At 46.2% G+C, this 24,104-nt stretch overlaps 1 protein-coding gene and 1 long non-coding RNA gene across 2 annotated transcripts; both read left to right on the top strand.

The window, feature by feature from the left end:
- The first annotated feature begins 7,814 nt into the window (after positions 1-7,814).
- LOC120974481 (uncharacterized) lies at positions 7,815-9,102 on the top strand. The gene is made up of 3 exons (XR_005769874.2): positions 7,815-7,948; positions 8,043-8,128; positions 8,529-9,102. It is a non-coding gene; the product is annotated as an uncharacterized lncRNA (long non-coding RNA).
- A 768-nt stretch (positions 9,103-9,870) lies between these two features.
- LOC109786068 (uncharacterized) lies at positions 9,871-11,154 on the top strand. Its single transcript, XM_073506931.1, has one exon. The coding sequence runs from the start codon at positions 9,871-9,873 to the stop codon at positions 11,152-11,154; it is 1,284 nt and encodes a 427-aa protein (XP_073363032.1).
- Positions 11,155-24,104: the final 12,950 nt, after the last annotated feature.

Here is a 24,104-nt window from a genome sequence, read left to right on the forward strand (position 1 = left end):
AGAATTCAGAAGATTCAAATATTGTTCATAGATAAACTTGATCATAAACCCACAATTCATCGGTCTCAACAAACACACCGCAAAAGAAGATTACATCGAATAGATCTCCACAAGAGAGGGGGAGAACATTGTATTGAGATCCAAAAAGAGAGAGGAAGCCATCTAGCTAATAACTATGGACCCGAAGGTCTGAGGTAAACTACTCACACTTCATCGAAGAGGCTATGGTGTTGATGTAGAAGCCCTCCATGATCGATGCCCCCTCCGGCGGAGCTCCGGAACAGGCCAAGATGGGATCTCACGGGTACAGAAGGTTGCGGCGGTGGAATTAGGTTTTTGGCTCCGTATCTGGTAGTTTGGGGGTACGTAGGTATATATAGGAGGAAGGAGTACGTCGGTGGAGCAACGTGGGGCCCATGAGGGTGGAGGGCGCGCCTAGGGGGGTAGGCGCGCCCCCTACCTCGTGGCTTCCTGGTAGCTTTCTTGACGTAGGGTCCAAGTCCTCTGGATCACGTTCATTCCGAAAATCACGTTCCCAAAGGTTTCATTCCGTTTGGACTCCGTTTGATATTCTTTTTGTGCGAAACTCTGAAATAGGCAAAAAAACAGCAATTCTGGGCTGGGCCTCCGGTTAATAGGTTAGTCCCAAAAATAATATAAAAGTGTATAATAAAGGCCAATAATGTCCAAAACAGAAGATAATATAGCATGGGGCAATAAAAAATTATAGATACGTTGGAGACGTATCATGCTGCTGCTGGAGTTGCCTTCCCCAACCTCTCCCTCCACCTTGCTGGATAAAGGCGCGGGAGATGTCATCGGGCTGCACGTGTGTTGAACGCGGAGGCGCCGTTGTTCGGCGCTTAGATCGGAATCGACCGCGATCTGAATCGCTGCGTGTACGACTCCTCCAACCGCGTTCTTGCAATGCTTCTGCATCGCGATCTTCAAGGGTATGAAGATGCACTCCCCTCTCTCTCGTTGCTAGTCTCTCCATAGATTGATCTTGGTGATGCATAGAAATTTTTTAATTTCTACAACGATCCCAACAGTATTGAGATACCGACGATCGAATCTCGGGCAAGTAACATACCGATGACAAAGGGAACAACGTATGTTGTTATGCGGTTTGACCGATAAAGATCTTCGTAGAATATGTAGGAGCCAATATGAGCATCCAGGTTCCGCTATTGGTTATTGACCGGAGATGTGTCTCGGTCTTGTCTACATAGTTCTCGAACCCGTAGGGTCCGCACGCTTAACGTTCGATGACGATTTGTATTATGAGTTATGTGATTTGACGACCGAAGTTTGTTCGGAGTCCCGGATGAGATCACGGACATGACGAGGAGCCTCGAAATGGTCGAGAGGTAAAGATTCATACATTGGAAGGCTATATTCGGACATCGGAAAGGTTCCGAGTGATTCGGGTATTTTTCGGAGTATCGGGGAGTTACGGGAATTCACCAGGAGAAGTAATGGGCCTTATTGGGCCATACAGGAAAGGAGGAGGCAGGCCAATGGGGAGGTGGCCCCCCCCATGGGTCCGAATTGGACTAGGGGAAGGTGCCCCCTTGCCCTTTCCTACTCCCTCTCTCTTTCCCCCTTTCCTTCTCTCCTACTCCGAAAAGGAAAAAGGATTCCTACTAGGACTTGGAAGTCCTAGTAGGACTCCATACTCTTGGCGCGCCCCCTAGGCCGGCCGCCTCCTCCCTCCCTCCTTTATATATGGGGGAGGGGAGCACCCCAAAGACACACAAGTTTCTCTTAGCCGTGTGCGGTGCCCCCCTCCACAGTTACACACCTCGGTCATATCGTCGTAGTGCTTAGGCGAATCCCTGCGCCGGTAACTTCATCATCACCATCACCACGCCGTCGTGCTAACGGAACTCTCACTCGTCCTCAACTAGATCAAGAGCTCGAGGGACGTCATTGTGCTGAACGTGTGCTGAACACGGAGGTGCCGTACGTTCGGTACTTGGATCGGTTGGATCGTGAAGACGTTCGACTACATCAACCGCGTTACTATCCGCTTCCGCTTTCGGTCTATGAGGGTACGTGGACATACTCTCCCGTCTCGTTGCTATGCATCTCCTAGTTAGATCTTGCTTGATCGTAGGAAATATTTTGAAATGCTACGTTCCCCAACAGTTGCTGACCATGTCGGCCATCCCAAACGGCTTACATGCAAGGAAGAAATATACTCGATGGAGTAGTTATCCTTCACGAGACCGTTCACGAGATGCACCGGAAGAACATGAGTGGGGTAGTATTGAAAATTGACTTTGAAAAGGCATATGATAAAGTCAAATGGTCATTTCTACAGCAGACCCTGAGAATGAAAGGTTTCTCCGATAAATGGCGTGAGTAGATCCAAATTTCGTTATTGGAGGCAGTGTGGCTATCAAAGTCAAAGATGATGTAGGCCATTACTTCCAGACGAAAAAAGGATTACGTCAAGGTGACTCACTGTCCAATGTTATTTAACATTGTCGCTGACATTCTGGCTACTTTGATTGAACGCGCCAAACAGAATGGTCAAATTGCAGGAGTAGTGCCACATCTTGTCGATGGAGGACTCTCTATCTTGCAATATGCCGATGATACGATTCTTTTTATGGAACATGACCTTGATAAGGCAAGAAATCTGAAACTTCTGCTTTCAGCTTTTGAGCAAATGTCAAGCTTGAAAATCAACTTCCATAAAATTGAATTGTTCTGTTTTGGAGAAGCCAAGGAGACGGCTGCACAATATGCTGACTTGTTTGGATGTGCACAAGGCCAATTCCTGATTAAATATTTGGGAATTCCGATTCATTATCGGCGTCTCACTAATACGGAGTGGAAACATGTTGAAGAGCGATTGGAGAAACGGTTGAGCAGTTGGAAAGGAAAAATGCTCTCCGTTGGAGGACGACTAGTTTTGATCAATTCTGTCCTCACCAACATGGTTCTCTACATGCTCTCATTTTTCCAACTACCCAAAGGGGTTCTGCAAAGACTGGATTACTTCAGATCCAGATTTTTTGGCAAGGAGACAATGAAAAGAAAAAGTATAGAATAACCAAATGGAGCGTCGTTTGCCGACCGAAAGACCAAGGAGGCTTAGGTGTTCAGGACCTCCAGGTCAAGAATGACGCCTTACTCAGTAAATGGTTGTTCAAGCTTCTTACTGAGGATGGTGTTTGGCAAACTATGCTACGCAACAAGTATTTAGGCCAAAAGGCGTTATCCCAGGCTTATTGGAAGCCCGGTGACTCGCATTTTTGGGCTGGTCTGATGGCGGTAAAGAAAAAAATTTCCGTTTCGGATCCTTCGCGATAAAGGACGACTCGGAGATATGTTTCTGGGAGGACAACTGGCTAGGAAATACCACTCTCCGAGAACAGTACCCAGCCTTGTACCGCATTGTACGCAATAAGAATGATACTCTTGCACATGTGATGACCACTTCCCCGCCAGATATATCATTCCGGAGGGATTTGGTTGGGCCCCGTCTTGTGTCATGGCAACATCTTCTATCCCGTTTGGATTCGATTAACTTGACACAAGGACGGGATGTCTTTCGCTGGAATCTTACTACATCTGGGTCCTTCGCAGTTGACTATGTATCGTGCATCGTCGCACACAGAGATTCCAGTGGCCAATAATAAACAAATCTGGAAATCGAAGATGCCACTAAAAGTTAAGATTTTCATATGGTATCTTCGGAGAGGAGTTGTGCTAACTAAAGACAACCTCGCTCGACGCAACTGGAAAGGAAGCAAGAAATGTAGTTTTTGTACTCATGACGAGACAATCAAACATCTCTTCCTTCAATGCAAGTTTGCGTGTTCTACATGGTCAATTATCCAAATAGCGTCAAATTTGTATCCACCAACAAGTGTTACCAATATATATGGTCACTGGCTTGATGGAATACCAAATACTTTTAATACGCTAATACGGGTGGGAGCGTCTGCCTTACTATGGTCACTTTGGCTATGTAGAAATGATTGTGTTTTTAATGGCAAAATCTCTTCTCCTATGCAGGTTATTTACCGTTATACGCACTGGCTTCGTATGTGGTCTACTCTGCACCGAACGGAGTACCAATCGTTGTTCAAGGCGGTGTGTATGCGGTTGGAGCGGGTGGCCAGGGAGGTTTTTAGCCAACATGGTGGCAGCATAATCTCCGAATCGGTCCACCTTCTCCGTCGACATAGGCACAGTTTTGGCCGCATATGGCTTTACTGTTGCCACTTTGTCGTTTTTATATTTTTTGTCAGACTGTTTGTTTGATGGTTGTGTGCATCTTAGCTATGCAGAGGCCGGGTGTCGTTCTTTATGTTTTGTATCCACTCGATTCTACATTTTGAGTTAATAAAAACGCCTTTATCGAAAAACAAGCCCCACGGTTTAGTTCAGTAGAATCAGTACTGCAGTAGCGGACGACTGATGCATTGGACAGACAACTACAGAACTGCCGGTATACTCCACTGGATGCTAGTACGCTGAAGATCACGTTGCAACAGCTTAGGAAGGCAGGCGGTCACCTCGCTCACGGAGCGAAAGGGGCAGCGGCTACCGCGGCGCCGGCGGTGCGGAGGAGGTAGTAGTAGCGCTGCGGGTTGGCCTCGAACGCCAGGCGGGATATCAGCAGACCGCGGGATCCAGGGGCTTTCATCATGGCCACGGCCACCGACGCCGGCCAGAAGAACATGTACGCGCCCACGGCGATCACCGCTGCCGCAGCGGCCCCGAAGATGAAGCCCGCCGGAACCGCCATCAGTCGCGCTCGATCCGAGCTTTGTTTTGGTGTATGGCAGAATAAAGGGGAGAAACGGGTGGTGAAATGGGGTGGAATAACGCAGAGCTCAAGGAGCCCATATATTGTGCTGCCGCGCCGGTGCATTTGCTGCATTCTTGGGAGAGGAAGAGGAAGAGCTTGAGCTGGGAAGGCGAGAAGACTGACCCGGTAGTCTGCAGAGTAGAGTACAAGGCGACTCTGTTGCAGTTCCAAGTCTAGCAAGTGTTGTTTACGAGATGGAATGCAAACAGGCGCCCTGTCGTACTCCGAGTATTGTTTCGTGGACAGCCGTTTCGCACTCCATGGTCACTTCAGAGAATGGATTTTTTTTTGGAGGATACTTCAGAGAATGGTTAATACTATCCTCAACTGCTGGCTATACGTAGCTGTCATGCCACTTCTGTACACTTCTTTTTACACGATCATATATGCAGGTTGTGTCGAACTCGAGTGGCACAAGAGATGGTAAGCAGTACCATATAATATATAGCCGTATATGGTAGTAATATCATAGCTTAATACTTTTTCGGCATCAAAATAATTGAAGTCGTAGAATTATCCTAAGTCAAAATATTTAAAGTTCGACCAAGTCTATAAAAAATATAATTAAAAATCTACAATATCAAATATTATGTATAATATGGGAGGCGACACGGAGGAACAGTGAAGGGGTGATGGGTAGGGATCCATCCGGTGATGCTGCCTCGGTGGCGGCTGTGGCCTGGAGCTCTTAACCCACCCATTAGGATCTATGTGGGATTACGGCCCGGGTCGTGGCTTCAGGCATCTTGGAGTCGTCGGGCCTCAATGGCTACTAGGCATCATGGTGGCCGTTATGGCTTAGGCGGCGAGGAGCGGCGGCGGCGGCGGATTGAACCAATGTGAACGGTGTTGCCCAAATCAAGTGGGCTGGGATGAGGTGTCCGACGAAACAAATGAATGTCCTGTCCGTCTTCAGTCAATGCCAATAGTGACAACATCCATGGGTGTTGTTTTCACTCCTTGGAGGCATCACTGAAGTGTGCCGGCATCCCACTATCACTTGGGTTGTTGTTTTTAAGGACGAAAGCCTAGGTTCAGTTTCATATCGGCGATGGTGGCGCTCCTTGACGTCGCTTCTTTGTTGGGAGCATCATATTTGGAGACATGACTTAAAGGTTGTGTGTTGCATTCATTCGTGTTTGCCACTTCTCTGGGTTGATCTTCATGGGCGCAATGCACGTTTGGCGCGGATGAGTCCAAGATGATGGCTTTCTCGGGACTGGTCGTGTCGCGCCACCCACTTGCCGTACTCAGGACTCCTATAGGCCTTCAAGAATGGTTGGTGCGTTGATAAGGGAAGTTCAATTTGAGTTATTGCTCTGCTCTGGCCTTTGCCACCATGACGTGTGACACGTACCTTGTGCAGACACGATACCGGCCGCTCCTCCGCCTCAACCCGAATGACTTCATCCTGTTTTTGGACAAGATCTTTGCCGACCGGTAGGAGAACATGCCGTACACCTTGCTCCCTGAGTCGGTCACTAGTCTGGCATCTCTAGCCAATCCCTTATAATTTAGCCCCTCAAACGGCCCACCGCCATCGGATCTAGGCCAGAAATTGAACCGCTCGCCTCCACCACACCGACTGTGGCGCTCCTGCGCCAACCTCGCTGGCCCACCTCCCCTCACCGTCACCCATCGCCGAGCATGCGCCTTCCCGACCATCTTTCTAAACCATTGCATCACCAGACTTTAGCAGTGAACCCGACCCCCCTCCCTCACCACCGTCTGCCTCTGACTCCCCTCCACCAGCTTGCCTCGTTCCTGCCAGAAGCCTTGCTGACGTCCCGGCCCTTGCTCGCCACTCACGGGCTCGATGGTGCGCCTCGTCTCTTCTTTCTCCCGCAAATTGACCACCAGATATTTTTGAAGTGTAGATTCACTCATTCTACTTCGTATGTAGTCGGTAGTGGAATCTCTTGAAAGACTTATATTTAGGAATGAAGGTAGTAACATTTACCAAAACTGAAAAAGAACTGTAGCACCTGATGTGCTGCAGAGCCTACACAGGAGAACTGCATTGCGCGCATATAAAGAAAGAGCAGCCACACATCGAAACTTAGGATGAGTCTCCATGTTGATTACTCATTACATAGCCATAACATACTTGAGAGTTGAGACATGACAGACACCACCTAGTATGAGTAGCGCAGAACACATTTCCACACGTACACCATATATGTGCGTAGCATGCCTGGAGGAGAAGCGCATGTACACGCGCTGGGATTTTTTGTCCAAAAGGACCCCCTGCCAAAATGAATTGACAAAAAAGACTACCTGTGGATCAATTTGACAAAAAGTACCCCCTCAGCAGTGGCAGCAGGCGCGGCAGGCGATACGTGGCACCTGCCGCCACGCCAGGAGGCGGCGGGCCCTGCCGCCACTGCAGGAGGCGGCAACAAGGGTAAAACGCGATTCGCACAGTACCCCGAGCCAGGATGGAACGGGCGAGGCTAGGTGGGCCACGCCGCCACTATGCGAGGCGGCCTCTGTTGCCGCTGTCGCTCGCAGGCCAACAGGCCGTGCTGTTCGCGGGCCTAGCCTGTGGGCCACGCCGCCACCGCAGCAGGCGGCATCCCTCTGTTGCTGCACGCGCGACAACGTCGCAGACGGCGCTGATTTTTACGGGCGGGAATCTGTGCATATTTGACCGCTTGTGCTGGTTGGTTTTCTCTACTCGCGATGATTCTGCTGCCCGTGAGCTGGCTTTTGCGACTGCTTTGTATGCACCCGCACTGATTCCACCGCGGTGCTGCCTAGGGACTCAACTGCCTTTTGCTTGAGCGGACGCGACGGCACTGCGGGAATCACTCACCCAGCGCTGGCTTTTGCTTCAAAGGACGCGATGGCACTGTATTAATACACTCACTCGCTGCGGGAATCCGAGGCTGCGGTAGGTGAGTTTATCCTGTTGTGCCGACACCACAGAGATCCTCTTCTTTTTATATACTATGCTTCAGCTCCGTGCACAAGCACACTGTCTCTGGCCTTCTCTTCTGCTCTCTAAGTCGTAAGAACGGAGAGAAAGAAGTACTCACTAAGCACTTTCACTCATGATTTAGGGCGATTTAGAGTTGGATTTTGAATATGCTGAAGTGGAAGAAAAGATAGACGAAGGTAAGATCTATCCATTTTTGTTGGTTTCGTTCGCATGCATGATGTTTTTACTCTTTTTGTTTAGTTCATAACTATGTGTTCTCTGTTTTGTTAGGCATTATTTCATCACTTTTTGGAGTCATTTAGAGCTTCAGGAGTACGATTTGCCTAGCGAAGTGAACTACGAAGTTGAAGATCAAGGTATGAGCTTTGCAATAAATTGATTTTTTTGTGCATGCAGGATGGTAATTAGTTAGTCTTTTAGCTCGTCATTAGCTATGCAATGTTAGTGCTTAGAGGTTAGAAATAATTTCAGACAACAGATGTACCATTTATAATATATTTTTTAGAAGAGTAGGTTGAAGATGTTGTATCAATGTTAGGTGCGTCCATTAGTATTGACATGTGAGAAATCTTAATATGGTAATTAAGAAAAACTTGTACTGTAATTGTTCATTGCATGTGGTACGTTATTTCATGTGGTATGTTTATTAATAAGTCTATAGTTAGAAAACCGTAGGTCTACTTTGTTATGTCGCAATAATCTAAATTTTATATGTTAAGATTAGGTGCTAATGTACTTAATGATGTATGTAATTAGGTAAAATAATTCATCTTAGTAGCAAACAAGGAGGAGATGACGTGATTGAAGAAATTGTGTATCCATCTTCGCTGTCCCTTGTGAGGTGATGACCACATACATGCAAGTGCTATTTTCATACTTTTGATAGCAGAAAGAAAAATCCGTGTGTAATATTGATGTTCATGTGATAATAGGTCGACTCCGTTCATATATTACTGGTGACGGATATTTATTCGAACTATTTGGACGCTTAATTGCATTCGCAAGCACATCCATATTGGAGCTAAGGTATAAAATGACGCCGTAATGTTGTTAATATTTTTTATATTGATGTACTGTTGTGAATAATATGCATGCCGCTGCAAATATTATTATTTGTAAATAAATGATTGCTATCGTATGATATGAAAAAATTATATAAAGCCGGAAGAAATTAAATGTTTTACTCATATGATATTAAAATGTTATTATCATACTATTATGTTTAGTGGTTGTTTGTCATAACGAGTAATTACCATCGGTTTTGTCATAACTTGTTGTAAGAAAATTAGTTTTTACTAATAATCGTTTTTCCAAAAGCTCAGTTTTTGCATGTTACGAGAATCAGTTTAGGATATTTTTGGGGTAGTTGGAGAAAAGCAAACGGAGTTTTAGTTTGTGACGCTCGTAGACGAGTTAGAGAAAAAAAAAGATCTCTAAATACCCATAACCAAACAACCCCGGAAAGTCTAAGCAAATGATTCTAAAAACAAAACGAATATTTGTAACGAAAATACGATTATTATTTTAGTCGTCTGATATGTAAATGTTGTCATTGTACTACTATTAAATGTTCAGTTACTAATTGTTTGAAATGTAAACATGTATTTTGGTTAGGTACTATGGAAAATTTAGTAGTGTACTATGGGAACGTCTTACGGGACGGTCCTTTCGGGGTGGATGTGTCCTTGTGCGAGTCGACTACAGTTGTAGTTAGAGACATGGTGAACGTGGGTTACGCAGCTGTCAGAAGGTGCCTCCGAGCGGTGTTTGGCCCAGGGATGCAGGGAAAAAAATGACAATGGAGGCCTTCGTCGCTGACGGAGCAAATGATGGGATAGCTGCCCGTTGGGGTTTGCGGCCTGTCACAGGTGATCAGTCGTGGGGGTCGTACATGAGGTTTGCAAGCAATCCCAATAACCCAGTGTTTGGTCAGCCGATGGTGTATGTGGAGTTCATTTCAGTCACTGATGTTGCCGGATGCAGTAGCAGGGGCGGTGAGGTCGAGTTGGCCATCACATCAGCCCCTAGCATCGGCCCATCGGAAGCGACAGGCGACCGGCCTGTGTATGACACATGATATTGGACTGCGGCCGTTGACATGAGTGAACACGTGGAGGGATTGCCGGAGGCGCTCGATGATGACGATCACTCTTCCGCGTCTTCCGAGTCAAGCGAAGAAGAAGATGTTCCTCCCCAGAGGACGGTCGCGGCGTCACTGCAACCTGGGTTTTTACAGGATATGAGCATCACAAATGAATTTCACTCTGTTTCTGGCCTAGAAGCGGGGAGCCTGGAGGTTGGGCAGGTTTTCCTAGACAAGAAGTCTGCTTACCAAGCAATTAATAGGTATGCAATCGCCCTCCACCGCCAGCAAAAAGTGAAGCAGTCTGATAAAAAAGAGTTGAAGGTCATATGCATCCACACCGCGAAAGGTTGCCGCGGAAGAGTTCTCGCTAGACTGAAGCCTGGGGTATGTCAGTCATGGCATATCACAAAAATAGTGCAGCATAGCTGTGAGCAAACTGGGACTCTTTCAAATCACTGCAATGTGACGGCAAGATATGTGGCACAGGTGATGGAAACGATTGTGCAGGGAAGTCTCAACATTAGTGTTAGGGCTTTGCAAAAAGATGCAGAAGATCAGATTGGCTTCCCTGTCAGCTACAGCAAGGCTAGGCGTGCGAAGGAAAATATATTCAAGAACTTGTATGGAACCTATGAGGAGGCCTATTCTTATGCCCCCAGAATGCTTCATCAGATAGCAAGTGCTAATAGGGGGACTCAAGTTTGGCGGAGAGAACGTCAGAACCCAAAGAACCCGGGTGAGCTAATCCTTGACCGCTTATTCTGGGCATTCGCCCAGACTATACAAGCCTTCAGGCACTGTCGCCCGGTATTATCAGTTGATGGTACCTTTCTCACTGGAAAGTACAAGGGCACACTATTGGTGACGATTGCAGCAGATGCAAATAATCTGCTTCTTCCTATTGAATACGCACCGGTCGAGAGCGAGAACAAAGATAGCTGGTTGTGGTTCCTGAGCTGCGTGAAGATGGGTGTCGTGAAAGAGCGTATAGGTGTTTGCATCATCTCTGATCGCAACACAGGATTATTAAGTGCTCTCAACATAATTAAGGAGTCGTCAGAAGAGTGGGGGTGGCCGGATCTAGAGGGAAGGTGGTGCATGCGGCATTTGGCAGCAAACTTTTACTCCAAATTCAAGAATAAGGATTGGTTCAAGTTATTCAAGAGGATGTGCATGCACAAAACTGAAGCCAAAATGAATGCCATCTGGGCAGGTATCAATGGTGAGATCGAGCGCGCGGCCTTGCCGCAGAGAGAAGACCGGAGGGGTCGAAGGACGGCCATAAATTTGAGCTAGTGGATCGGCAAGAATTGCCCTGATTTGTACAAGTGGGCGCAGGCTCACGACACCGGGGCTCGGTATGGAATAATGACCAGCAACATGTCAGAGGTGTACAATGGTGTTCTTAAAGGGGTGAGAGCCTTACCTATCACAGCCCTAATTGAAGAAACTTGGAACCGGACCCTGTCATACTTTGCAGACAGGGTTACCGTGGCTAAAGCACAAGTTGAATTGAACAAGCCATGGTCCGAGAAGATGCAAAGACATCTGAACGAGAAAGCAAAGAAGTCCCAAAGCCATGGCTGCAGGAAAGTGGACGCACTTAGGAATAAGTGGGAGGTCAATGTGCGAGCCAAGTATGTTAAGGGTCACCACAGAGGATCAAAAAAGCAAGCTGTCACCCTCAGCCCAACATCCTGTGAGTGCACGTGTAACAAGGCCAAGCTTGAGGGCTACCCTTGTAGTCATGTGCTCCGGGCAGCTGCAGATAAAAAAAAATCAGTGTTGAGCCATACATATCACCGTACTTCAACATGTACAATCTGTACAACACTTGGAACGGTGAGTTCTGGCCCTGGGGCATTGATATGAACTACAAAATGATGTGGCCAGATGGGCCGAAATGGGTTCCGAATGCCGACTTGATGAGAACCGCCAAGGGACGACGTCAGTCTAGGCGTCATCGCAATGACATGGACCATAGCCAGATGGGAGAACCAAGGCGATGCCGCGTTTGTAGGTGTCCTGGACATTCACGTAGGGAATGCCTGTATCGAGCGAACAACACCGCATGATGTTCATTTATCTGTACTCGCTATGTCTACTTATATTTGTATTATACTTTTATTAATTTAAATTGAATATGTTTGTATTATTGAATCTCTTTGTGTTATTGTATTTATATTTATTTTAAATTGAATCTCTTTGTATTATTGTGTTATTGTATTTATATTTATTTTAAATTGAATCTCTTTGTATTATTGAATCTCCTTGTGTTTTTTTGTATGTTTGTGTGCAGGTTATGGCTGAAGTGCCACGGCTTTTGGAGGGGCCCCATGACGCCGGCCACCGTTGCCACCTATCTTTGAACCCAAATAAAGAACATGATTATCGGAGTTTCAGACTTCGAACCGTAAAGAAAACCTGGCCAATACACAATTATTTCATTCCTCACCTTGACGCTTATGGACTACATGCTTTTGCTAGGCTCACATCAAGCGAAGACCCATCCCAGTTACGTTCGGACCCATCCCTTTTGACATCCCTCGTTGACCGGTGGAGACCTGAAACCCACACCTTTCACTTTCATTTTGGGGAGCTTGCACCTACACTGAAAGATGTTTCTATGATCCTTGCTCTACCAATTAGAGGTGAGCCGTTAGTCTCTCGACGAGTGTCTAAAACTTGGGCACAAAATATATCAGACCGTCTTGGGATGACAATGCCAGAATCACAACATACTGGTGGCCCTCGTGGCATCCCACTCCCCTGGCTTCATGATAACTTTCTTAATTTTTCTAGCTTCGCTGATTCTGAGACGAGGAAAAGACATCTGTTTGCGTATTTGTTGTGGCTCCTCAGGGTTATGTTTCCAAATTCACACGGGGACGTACTTCTCCCTGGTCTCATCTACATTGTGGAGAAGATGGTAGATGAACCTTTACCCGAGCAGCCAAAATACAGCTTCGGTTCTGCCATTCTATCTCATACATATAGAGGCTTGTGTGATGCCACACAAAAAACTTCCTTCGCAAAAAAAGCTCCGTTACTTTATGTCCCCTACGAGTTTCTACAGTTGTGGTCCTGGGAATACCTCCCTGTAGGACGACCTCGTATAATAAATCCCATACACCCATACGACTATAGGGAGGGCAGCTGTGTAACTATGGCCAGCAGGTGGACAAAGGCACGGAAACATTGGTCTCCAAGTATTGCGAAAAATTGTTACTGTAACGCCCACGATGCGGCTATATCTCCCACGTGCCGAGGCACGACTTAGAGGCATAACCGCATTGTAGGCACCAAGAACAATGTTCTCGTCACAAAGTCATCGGAACGATTCCAAGATACCCGCGTTATCCTAAAAATAATTTAGTGAAATTTGAGGAGAGAAGAGTCAACACTTCTACGTCAGGAGGCCTCACCAGAGTGACGAAGGGACTGAGGAGTAAAAAGAATCCTACTCTCCGATATATATAATCCTAAGACTCAAAACATTTTTCTTCTAGACTCAACAACGCCAGCGATTCGATCAAGCAGGGGGCTCCTAAGTCGAGGATGGCTCTGATTACCAACTTGTAACGCCCACGATGCGGCTATATCTCCCACGTGTCGAGGCACGACTTAGAGGCATAACCGCATTGTAGGTATTGTCGCAAGAAGGGTCATCTTCACACAATCCCATGTAATGAATAAGAATGGGATAACGAGAGTTGGCTTACAATCGCCACTTCACACAATACATAATTTAATTCATACCATCCAAAATCCACACATAGACCGACTACGGTCAAATCCAAATGAAAATAAGATAACCCCAAATGCTAGATCCCCGATCGTCCCAACTGGGCTCCACTACTGATCATCAGGAAAAGAAACATAGTAACGACCACGTTCCTCGTCGAACTCCCACTTGAGCTCGGTTGCATCATCTGCACTGGTATCGTCGGCACCTGCAACTGTTTTGGTAGAATCTGTGAGTCACGAGGACTCAGCAATCTCACACCCGCGAGATCAAGACTATGTAAGCTTATAGGAAAGGATGGTGTAATGAGGTGGAGCTGCAGCAGGCACTAAGCATATATGGTGGCTAACATACGCAAAAGAGAGCGAGAAGAGAAGCATCGCAACGGTCGCGAAGCTAGAAATGATCAAGAAGTGATCCTGAAACTACTTACGTTCATGCATAACTCAAACCGTCTTCATTTCCCGGACTCCGCCGAAAAGAGACCATCACGGCTACACACACGGTTGATGTATTTTAATTAAGTCAAGTGACAAGTTCTCTACAACCGGACATTAACAAATTCCCATCTGCCACATAACCGCGGGCACGACTTTCGAAAGATAATACCCTGCAGGGACCATCACGGCTACACACACGGTTGATGTATTTTAATTAAGTCAAGTGACAAGTTCTCTACAACCGGACATTAACAAATTCCCATCTGCCACATAACCGCGGGCACGGCTTTCGAAAGATAATACCCTGCAGGGGTGTCCCAACTTAGGCCATTATAAGCTCTCACGGTCAACGAAGGATAAACCTTCTCCCGGGAAGACCCGATCAGTCTCGGAATCCCGGTTTACAAGACATCTCGACAATGGTAAAACAAGACCAGCAAGACCACCCGCTGTGCCGACAAATCCCGATAGGAGCTGCACATATCTCGTTCTCAGGGCACACCGGATAAGCTAAGCGTACAGGTACCAACGTAACCCAAGTTGCCAAGGGACGGTCCCGCACGGTGCTCTAGTTTGGACCAACACTCGGAGGAGCACTGGCCCGGGGGTTAAAATAAAGATGACCCTCGGGCTCGCGAAAACCCAAGGGAAAAGGCTTAGGTAGGCAAATGGTAAACCAAGGTTGGGCCTTGCTGGAGGAGTTTTATTCAAGGCGAACTGTCAAGGAGGTCCCATAAATCACCCAACCGCGTAAGGAACGCAAACTCAAGGAACATAATACCGGTATGACGGAAACTAGGGCGGCAAGAGTGGAACAAAAACACCAGGCATAGGGCCGAGCCTTCCACCCTTTATCAAATATATAGATGTATTAATTAAATAAGAGATATAGTGATATTCCAAAAATATCCATGTTCCAACATGGAACCAACTTCAACTTCACCTGCAACTAGCAACGCTATAAGAAGGGCTGAGCAAAAGCGGTAACTTAGCCAAACAACGGTTTGCTAGGAAAGGATGGTTAGAGGCTTGACATGGCAATATGAGAGGCATGATATAGCAAGTGGTAGGTAGCGCAGCATGGCAATAGAACGAACAACTAGCAAAGCAAAGATAGAAGTGATTTCGAGGGTATGGTCATCTTGCCCGCAAGGTTCTCAGAGTTGTCGAAAGCTTGATCCTCGTAAGCGTACTCAACAGGTTCCTCGTTCACGAACTCGTCTCCCGGCTCTACCACAGCAAGAACACAATCAACGGAACCACAATCAATCACAGGAAATGCACAAGCAACATGATGCAATACATGCATGATATGCGAGATGTGATATGCGATGCATATGCGTGCTCCGGAAGAAAAAGGATGAACAAGGCAGTAACTTGGCAAACCAAGTATGCCACTGAAAAGATGAGATGATTTCGGTCGAAATCGATATAAATATCACCGGAAACGGATGCACGGTTTGCAAGTGGCAAGCAAAACAAGAATGACACGATTCTGCGATTAACAGCATGATAGCACTTAGAATACATCAAGTAGCTATGCCACAGCACCCCAACATAGTAACAAAGCATATAGCAGTGATCTACAGGAGATGCTTGACAAAATATGAACACTGAGCTACGGCTAGATCACAATATAACAGGTACAAACAAGCATGACAAAAGTGCAAAAGATATCAGTTTCACAGACTTTGTGAAATTACTGGACATGGCAGAAACAACATCAGGTAGCAAATTTCAGAGCAAGGAAAACACATGCTACGGGAAGTTAACATAGCAAAACAGGGCATGCAATGAATCTACTAAATGCATATAACAAAAGTCCATTACTGACCATGAGCCAAAAAGGACCAGAAGATATGATGGCACTCATGTAAACATAGCAAGTTTCGTTAACAGGTTTCAGACTTAGCAGTAAACAGAACACGACATTAACAGAAATTATGAGGGCATCTTGGTGAGCTTGATTCACTCATCACAAAGCAATGCATGACAAAACAAGCATATCTACAGCAAGAAGACATGTTTATGAAGCTAACCATGGTAAGATCAAGTTCATAGCATGTATGGATCAACTACAACAACCTTGGCAAAATTGAATATCAAGTTAACAATCTGCCAGGAATATTTAATAGCAACAGTAGAGCAAGATTAAGACATGCTAGGGCACTCCATAATTACAAACAGGGGCATGGATGGATAGAGCACAACTATATATACAAAACATCCTTACTGAGCATACTCAAAAGAAGCATGGATCTCTCTGTAGCCACATGGATACATGGCAAGAAAATAACAGCAGATAAAAAACTTAGCAAAATCTCAAGTCCCTGAAAACAGAAACAGCATGAAGCCTAGTTTGCATGCTTGTGCTAGTCACCACATAGATTACAAAAATACATGGAATACACCCCTGTAAAGATGGCATGGCATAGATCAAAACACCTGTAGAGCTCATGCCCATAAGATGCACACAACAAATGTAACAAAAATAACAAAACATCAAGTTCTGATAAGTAACAGCAGTAAACATCATATAGCACTCTGGTACCAGAGATTTGGGCACAAGATGTACTCAGACGAGCATGGCACAATGGAACAAAATGAAAAGCATCTCGAGTCGAACATTTTGATATATCATGCGTGCAAAACGGAGCAGTATGCAGTGAGATATGATGCAATGAACATGAGCACATAATGTGAAAATACTTCGGGACTTGGAGAATTTCGGGGGGGGGGGGGGAGTCAACCTTCTCTTGGATCTGGATCGGGGCGCGCAATCCGAGGTCCGCCGGGGTTCGGTCGGAGTTGGAGAGGAGGAGGCCGGAGATGAAGGACAGGCGACGGGGGCCACGAGATCCCGCGGATCCGGCAACGGGGCGGCGAAGCGAACACGGTCCCGCGGGCGGCGGGGCGGCGGCGGACGGGCGGAGGCGACTGGGCGGCGGGGACGGCGAACAGGCGGCGGGGCTTGGCGCGGGGCGGCGCGGAGGAGCGGAGGCGCGAGCTCGGGGTCCAGGCGGCGGGGAGAGGCGCGCGTGGGCCGGGAGGGCCCGATCCGGGCCCTGGCGGGCCGCGGCGCGGGGACGGCGGCGGTGCCCACGTGGCACGGGGCGGCGGTGGAAATCTGTCTGGCGCAGGTGCAGACGTGTCCGGCGCGCGGAGGAAGAAGGAGGCTAGGGTTAGGGTGGAATCATCCGCGAATTTCGGGGGAGGGGGTGTTTATATAGTCATAGGGAGCTAGGAGAGTCCAAATGAGGCACGGTTTTCGCCCACACGATCGTGATCGAACGACCGAGAGCATGGAGGGGACTTAGATGGGTTATTGAGCCGTTTGGAGGGGGTTTTGTTGCAACACACAAAAGGACTTTGCGGTTACCCGATTAACCGTTGGAGCATCAAACGACCTCCAAATGGAACGAAACTTGACAGGTGGTCTACCGGTGGTATACCAAGGCCACTTGGCAATCCTCGGTCCATTCCGAGAATGTTTAACACCCGCTCATGAAAAGAAACAAGAGGGGTGCGCCGGTGCACGTGGGAGTGCCGGATTACAAAACGGACAACGGGGAAAATGCTCGGACACATGAGACGAACACGTATGCAAATGAGATGTAAATGATGACATGATATGAGATGCATGACATGAACAAAATGCAAAACGAAAGACAAAACCCAACCACGGAGGGAATATCATAACGCATAGCCAAAAATGGCAAGAGTTAGAGTTACAAATATGGAAAGTTACATCCGGGGTGTTACAGTTACCCTATATACCAGCAGCAGTTTGAGGCACTTGATGAGTCTGTAGTCACATGGAACCCATGGACTCAGGAGCATGTACAGATGGTCTTTGATATACGACCCATCACAGCAGGCATGTTGACCGATAGTGCATTCTGGCTGACTCGCTGCTACTTATTGTTCCTGTGGTGTGTTGAGCCTTACAACCCAGAGCGTGTCATGAGACAGTTCGGTCTGCATCAGGAAATTCCACCACCTTTTCCAAGATGTACGGACGAGGAAACCCATAAGTAAGATGTGACCTCCCTAAATAGTTAGTGTCATTTTTAATTTACTAAACTCACACTTTGCTACATAATTTGCAGGCTAACCAATATGGGCCACGGTTGGAGTCTTTACGATTGGAGGGAACGCAACATTCAATGGGTACAGAAGTGGGAAAATGAAGCGCTAGCAGATATAGTGTATCAACTTAGGTACATTTTATTTACATTATTTTATTACGATGACCATACGATGCATGAAGATGCTTTGCTTTCATCATAACGGTTGATGTTATTATATAATTTTGCAGACCGTACGATGGAAGTACAGCTCAAGCGTACAAGCAGTGGTACTGCATCAGCACGCATACAAGCCTGGCCGGTCAACCAGCTACGATACCAACAAATCTCACGCACGAGGAGCAGATGCAGAGACCTGTTGAGCTGCATGCAGCTTACTATCATGACCGGATGGTAATCACTAGTAATTTTTTCAGGTCCATCATTTCATAATCATTTCAACCAAATAACAACCAAATATTTTATGATCCCTGTAGTGTCGGCACAACAGGTTCCCGCAGCCTAGGATTCCTTCCGCAGTGCCGTCGCACCCACTCAAGCAGAACAAGCAAAAGCAGGAGTGATTCCCGGACAGAAGAAAAGCAGAAGTGATTCCCGGACAGAAGAAAAGCAGGAGTGATTCCCGGGAAAAGCAGCAGCACATCAGCGTCCATTTTCCGCCGTTGGAATTAGCGTCGTCAGCTGTCATGGGAATCAGCGCCATCAGTGGTCAGGGGCTGTCGGCCAGCCAGCGCGCCAGGAGAGGCCGCCTCCGGCAATGGCGGCGAGGCCCACCGGCGGGGCCTGCGGCCTGCACGGCCTGTCGGCCAGCCAACGACCACGCCTAGGAGAGGCCGCCTCCGCCCGTGGCGGCAGGGCCCACCTGGCCCGCCCCGTTCCGTCGCGGCGCGGTGAGTAGTTGGGATTCCCGTTCGGCTGGGTGGCCGCCTCCTGGCGTGGCGGCAGGTGCCACGTGTCGCCTGCCGCACCTGCCGCCATGGCCCAGGGGTCTTTTTTGTCAAATTTATTCACAGATAGTCCTTTTTGACAATTCCGTTGGCCAGGGGGTCCTTTTGGACAAAAAATCAAGCTGAAATAGTACTACAGTACGTAGTAGTAGTCATCAGTCATCCAAATAGAAAACACAGTACGCTGGTCAGCAAGCACGCCACAAGGTCGCTTGCGAAGCTCCAAAGAGAGCACACGGCAGGGATCAAGATACCAAGAAGAATGTCACCATATATGAAACCGGCTACGTCGAGGACGACGCCTCCGAACGAACACACGGCAGGGATCAAGAAACCACGAATAAGACTAGCGTACGCGAGTCCGACGGTAGCGCCTCCGAAGCTCAGAAGAGAACGCAGGACGGGAACCAAGAAACCACACAGAAGGCCGCTATACATTAAGCCAGCGACACCGCCTGCGAAGCTCAGGAATGAGCACACGACGGGGATGAAAAAACCACGAACGAGACTATCATATGTGAAACTGGCGACGCCGGATCCGAAGCTCAAAAGAGATGACACGACGGGGATCAAGGAACCACAAAGAAGACTTAGAAAACCAGCGACGTAGCTTCCTGAGCTAAAAAGGAAGTGCATAGCGCAGGTCAGGAGACGTGGGAGAAGAGTGCCAAATACGAAAGCAGCGACGGCGCCCGCGAAGCTCAAAAGAGAAGACACGAGAGGGACGAAGAAACCACGAAGACGACGGCCATACACGAAACCGGCGGCAGCGATTCCGAAGCGCGAAAGATAACCCATGGCGCGGATCAATGAGTGGCGAAAACCACCGAGCAGGGAAGCGAGCTCCGGGTGGGCGGCGCACGCGCATGCCTCCCGCGAAATTAAGATCCCCGCGTCGTCGCCCGGTGTCTTCGTCATCTCGGCCGGCGAGAAGTGGGCGTACACGGCCACCACGACCGCCAGGATCACGGCCCAGAAGATCACGTCGATTAGTGGAGATGAGAACGACTCCATGTTTCTCGCTCTAGTGGCCGAGTTTGGGGAGTAGTAGTGGGGAGACGATCGGATAGGCAGAGGTTGAGGTGTGGAAAGTGCGTACTATTAAACGTCACATTGGTTAGTTTTTTTATACTCTCGTCCATTCCAGGGAAGACGTCAAAGATCATCAAGGAAGGAAAAGATTACCATGTTCTGGATCGTAGTGCCCCTCGTAATCTCATGATCAATTAATTCTGCCAACGATACATTGGGTAGCTGTATGTATTGGGAACCAGCAATGCACGAGTTTTAAGTTTTACCGCGACGTTTGAGACTCGTACTACATCATGGATGACCCGTGCTGTGCTTCGCTGTGACGTTTAGGGACTTGCGCACGGTGCTCCGCTGCATGCGGATACAAAGTTAGGGCTTCCTTGATTCAAAGGATTCTCAAAGGAATTTTGGAGGATTCTAATCTTTAGGAATTTTTTTCTATATGGTTGTTTGATTCGTAGGATTGTAAGCCATAGGAATTTTTTCATAGAATTCATTTGCACTAGATTTCATAGGAAATTTTCCATCCACTCAAACCTCTTTGAAAAAATTCTACGTTTTTCCTATGCACAATCAAACACTCATACAATCCTGTAGAATTTAAGATGACATGCCACTCCAATCCCACATTTTTTATATTCCCGCGTTTTGGAAATCTTACGAATCAAAGAGGCTTTTAACAAGTACTCTGAAGGAATTAAGGATGCAGATTATATGGGTGGCCTCCAAGGAGGCTGATCGTAAGCACTGAAATTAGTACTCCCTTCATAAAGAAATATTAGAGCGTTTATTTATCTAAACGCTTTTATATTTCTTTACAGAGAGAGTAGTGTGGAATTTCTGAGGGAATTAAGGTTGCAGGTTGGATCGGTGGCCTTAGAGAGGGCTGATCGTAAGCAATGGAATTATTAGTGTGGAATTGTCACGGCATTGGCCGTGTGGCGGTAAAAAATTTCTCCTAGAAATCCGAAAGCAAGTGTGGTCAAATGTGATTTTTCTGTCTTAGTTGCATCTAAACAAAGTTAGACTAGTCTCAATGGGTAGTAATTTAGACTAATAATATGCATATGTTATTAGTCTATGTTACTACCTCTATAGTGGAGAGTAATATATGTATGGTGTCATGCAACAATTCATTTATTAGGTTGTAGACTAATGTTGTCTTCGTATGTGTGATGTTACAGTAACTAGCTACTCCCTCCTTTCCGGTTTATAGGGCTTATCTCAAAATTTTAGTTTTTCCATTTTATAAGGCTCAATTTGGTTGTTTCCCACCACATGTTGATATTTCAAGGTGTATTAAATCATTGCATGCAAGTATTAAGAGAAAATTGACCAATGCATGTAATTTATGCATGCATGCATTGCAATTAATGCATTAGTAAACATACTTTTTTGAGAAAAACAAGAGCATTAATTGGATGCTTTTGCAAACTACAAATAGTATTCCATCACTCACCTTCTACCTTGGTTGATGAGATTTTTGAATTGAGCCTTATAAACCGAAAAGGAGGGAGTATGTTACCACATGCCCTTCTTTCCTCATTAATTACTTGTCACATCATCTATTTTGCCTAGAGATATGTGATGTTACCACATACTCCCTCCGTCCGGGTTTATTGTGCCCTTCAACAAAAACTCAAGGACCAAGGTGATGTATTAATTCTAGTAGCCTTTGATTTCAGAGCATGCAAACAGCCAACCCCCATTAGCTCGCATTTATTCCCCTAGCTGATTTAACGCTTCGTCTCTGCATGTAGCCAATCAAGCGCACGTCTAGCACTTGCCCGCTGTAAAGGCATGCGGCTGGTTGCATGCTTCGATTTAATTGCAGTTAATCACGACTACCTCCAGCTAATGACTGTACAACATGCGGTGAGGAATCGAGGCAAAGTAAACTCGTAATTGCAGCGGCCTTATAAAAACAGTCTCTGCGTTCTTTGCTCTCGGGCCTAATAAATCCGGACGGAGAGAGTATGTAACATGCTCCCTCCTTTCCTGTTTATAAGGCTGGTCATAGTGGGGAGTAACATAGACTACTAACATGCATATGTTACTAGTAACATGTATATGTTACTAGTCTATGTTACTACCTCTATAGTGCATAGTACTTCCTCCGGTCCTTTTTACTCTGCATATTATATTTGTCTGAAGTCAATCTCATCCAACTTTGACCAAGTTTATATAAAAAATTATAGACATTCACATAACAACACCAATATCATTAGATTCATCTTAGAATATATTTTCATATTATATTTATTAGATATTATAGATGCTAATAATTTCTAATATAAATTTGGTCAAACTTAGCAAAGTTTGACTTTCGGCAAATCCAATGTGCAGAGTAAAAAGGACCGGAGGGAGTATCATAGATTAGTATTATAGCTGGTCTCATTTATTGCCATGCATGACACATAGTAGCATCACATTTATTATGTTACGGTATCTACCTATGTTACTATAATCATCTCTCTCTTCTTTAATTGCCTGCCACATAAGCATGTTTGCAAATCTCAAGTGCATGATGCTACTTATGTTACCCCCACTATGGCCAGCCTAAGGCTCAAATCTGAAATCTCATCAACCAAGACATGTGGTGAGTGGAGGAATGTATCTCGTACTTTACAAAACTACCCAAACTAAATTGATGCATTAATTAAGATTAATTGCAGTGCATGCATGTTTGGCCACTAGATGGGTAGTAGCATTACATGCATTGGTGAGTTTCTTTTTAGTTCTTGCATTCAAAGATTTAATGCGCCTTGGAATCTCAAGAAGAGATGGAGATGAGCCCTTTAAATTGGAAAAATAAAAAAATTGAGATAAGCCCTATAAACTAGAAAGGAGGGAGTAGGTGGTAACATCACACTTATCTAGGCAAAATGAATGATGTGGCATGTAATTAATGAAGAAAGAGAGGCATGTGGTAACATAGCTAGTTACTGTAACATCACACTTATCAAAAAAAGATGAGTCTACAACCTAATAAATAAAGTGATGCATGACACAACACATATGTTACTACCCACTGTGGAGGTAGTAACATAGACTAGTAACATATACATGTTAGTACTCTAAGTTACTCCCCACTGTGACTAGTCTAAGACAGCAAAGCTCACAAAACATTTGGGTCCGGATTCATTTGAATGCTTGGAAAGTGATGGGTCGGATGGAGCCATGGAGGTTGGCTGTTAATGTAGAAGAATTCAGTCGATATTTTTCCGCACTTTACTCAACCTGGTTTTATTGATGTGCGAGTAGAAAACAAACATGGAAATATTTGGAGATTAACTTGCTTCTATGGAGAACCGACGTGGGAGAAGAGGCACCTCTCAAGGAGTAATCGGAGCTATCCGCACCATCAAGCTAATATCCCTTGGTTTTTGGCTGGTGATTTTAACAAGATCTTGTATTCTTATGAAAAGGAGGGTGGTAACATGAGTCTTATTAAATTGATGGAGGATTTCAAGAAGGTACTAGTTGACTGTGGGTTAGAGGACCTTGGTTACTCAGGAGATATGTTCACCTGGTGCAGAGGTCACAATAAGGAAAACGTCTTCATTGTGCTGTAGGGAATGGATTGTGGCAAAGTCTATTTCCTGTGGCTACGGTAACAAATGGAGATCATTGCAAGTTCGACCACCCTCTGCTTATAATTTATCTAGAGCCGTTTGATGCTCCAATCCTTCGGTCAAGTGGATGCAAGAAGTTTGAAGCTCGGTTGGTCACAAGAAAAATTGATGCATGAAACTCTAGTTAAGGCATGGGATGGTGCAGCAGGGGTGACTAATTTCGTTGTGCGTACATCGCTAGTGCATGCTGAGCTTCACCGGTGGGACAAAGAATTTCCGAAGGCCCCAAAAAAGAGGCTGGAAGATGTGAAAGTAAGGGCTCCTTTGATTCATAGGATTGGATCCTATAGGAATTTTTTCCAAGGATTTTTATGTACTGCTATTTCCTATAGGATTTTTAGCATCCAGTCAATCTTATT

Source organism: Aegilops tauschii, chromosome 2 (assembly GCF_002575655.3).
Source record: "Aegilops tauschii subsp. strangulata cultivar AL8/78 chromosome 2, Aet v6.0, whole genome shotgun sequence".
NCBI lineage: Eukaryota > Viridiplantae > Streptophyta > Magnoliopsida > Poales > Poaceae > Aegilops > Aegilops tauschii.

Coding starts and splice junctions, on each gene's coding strand:
- LOC109786068 (XM_073506931.1), top strand. CDS start 9,871: ATGAGTGAACACGTGGAGGGATTGCCGGAGGCGCTCGATGATGACGAT.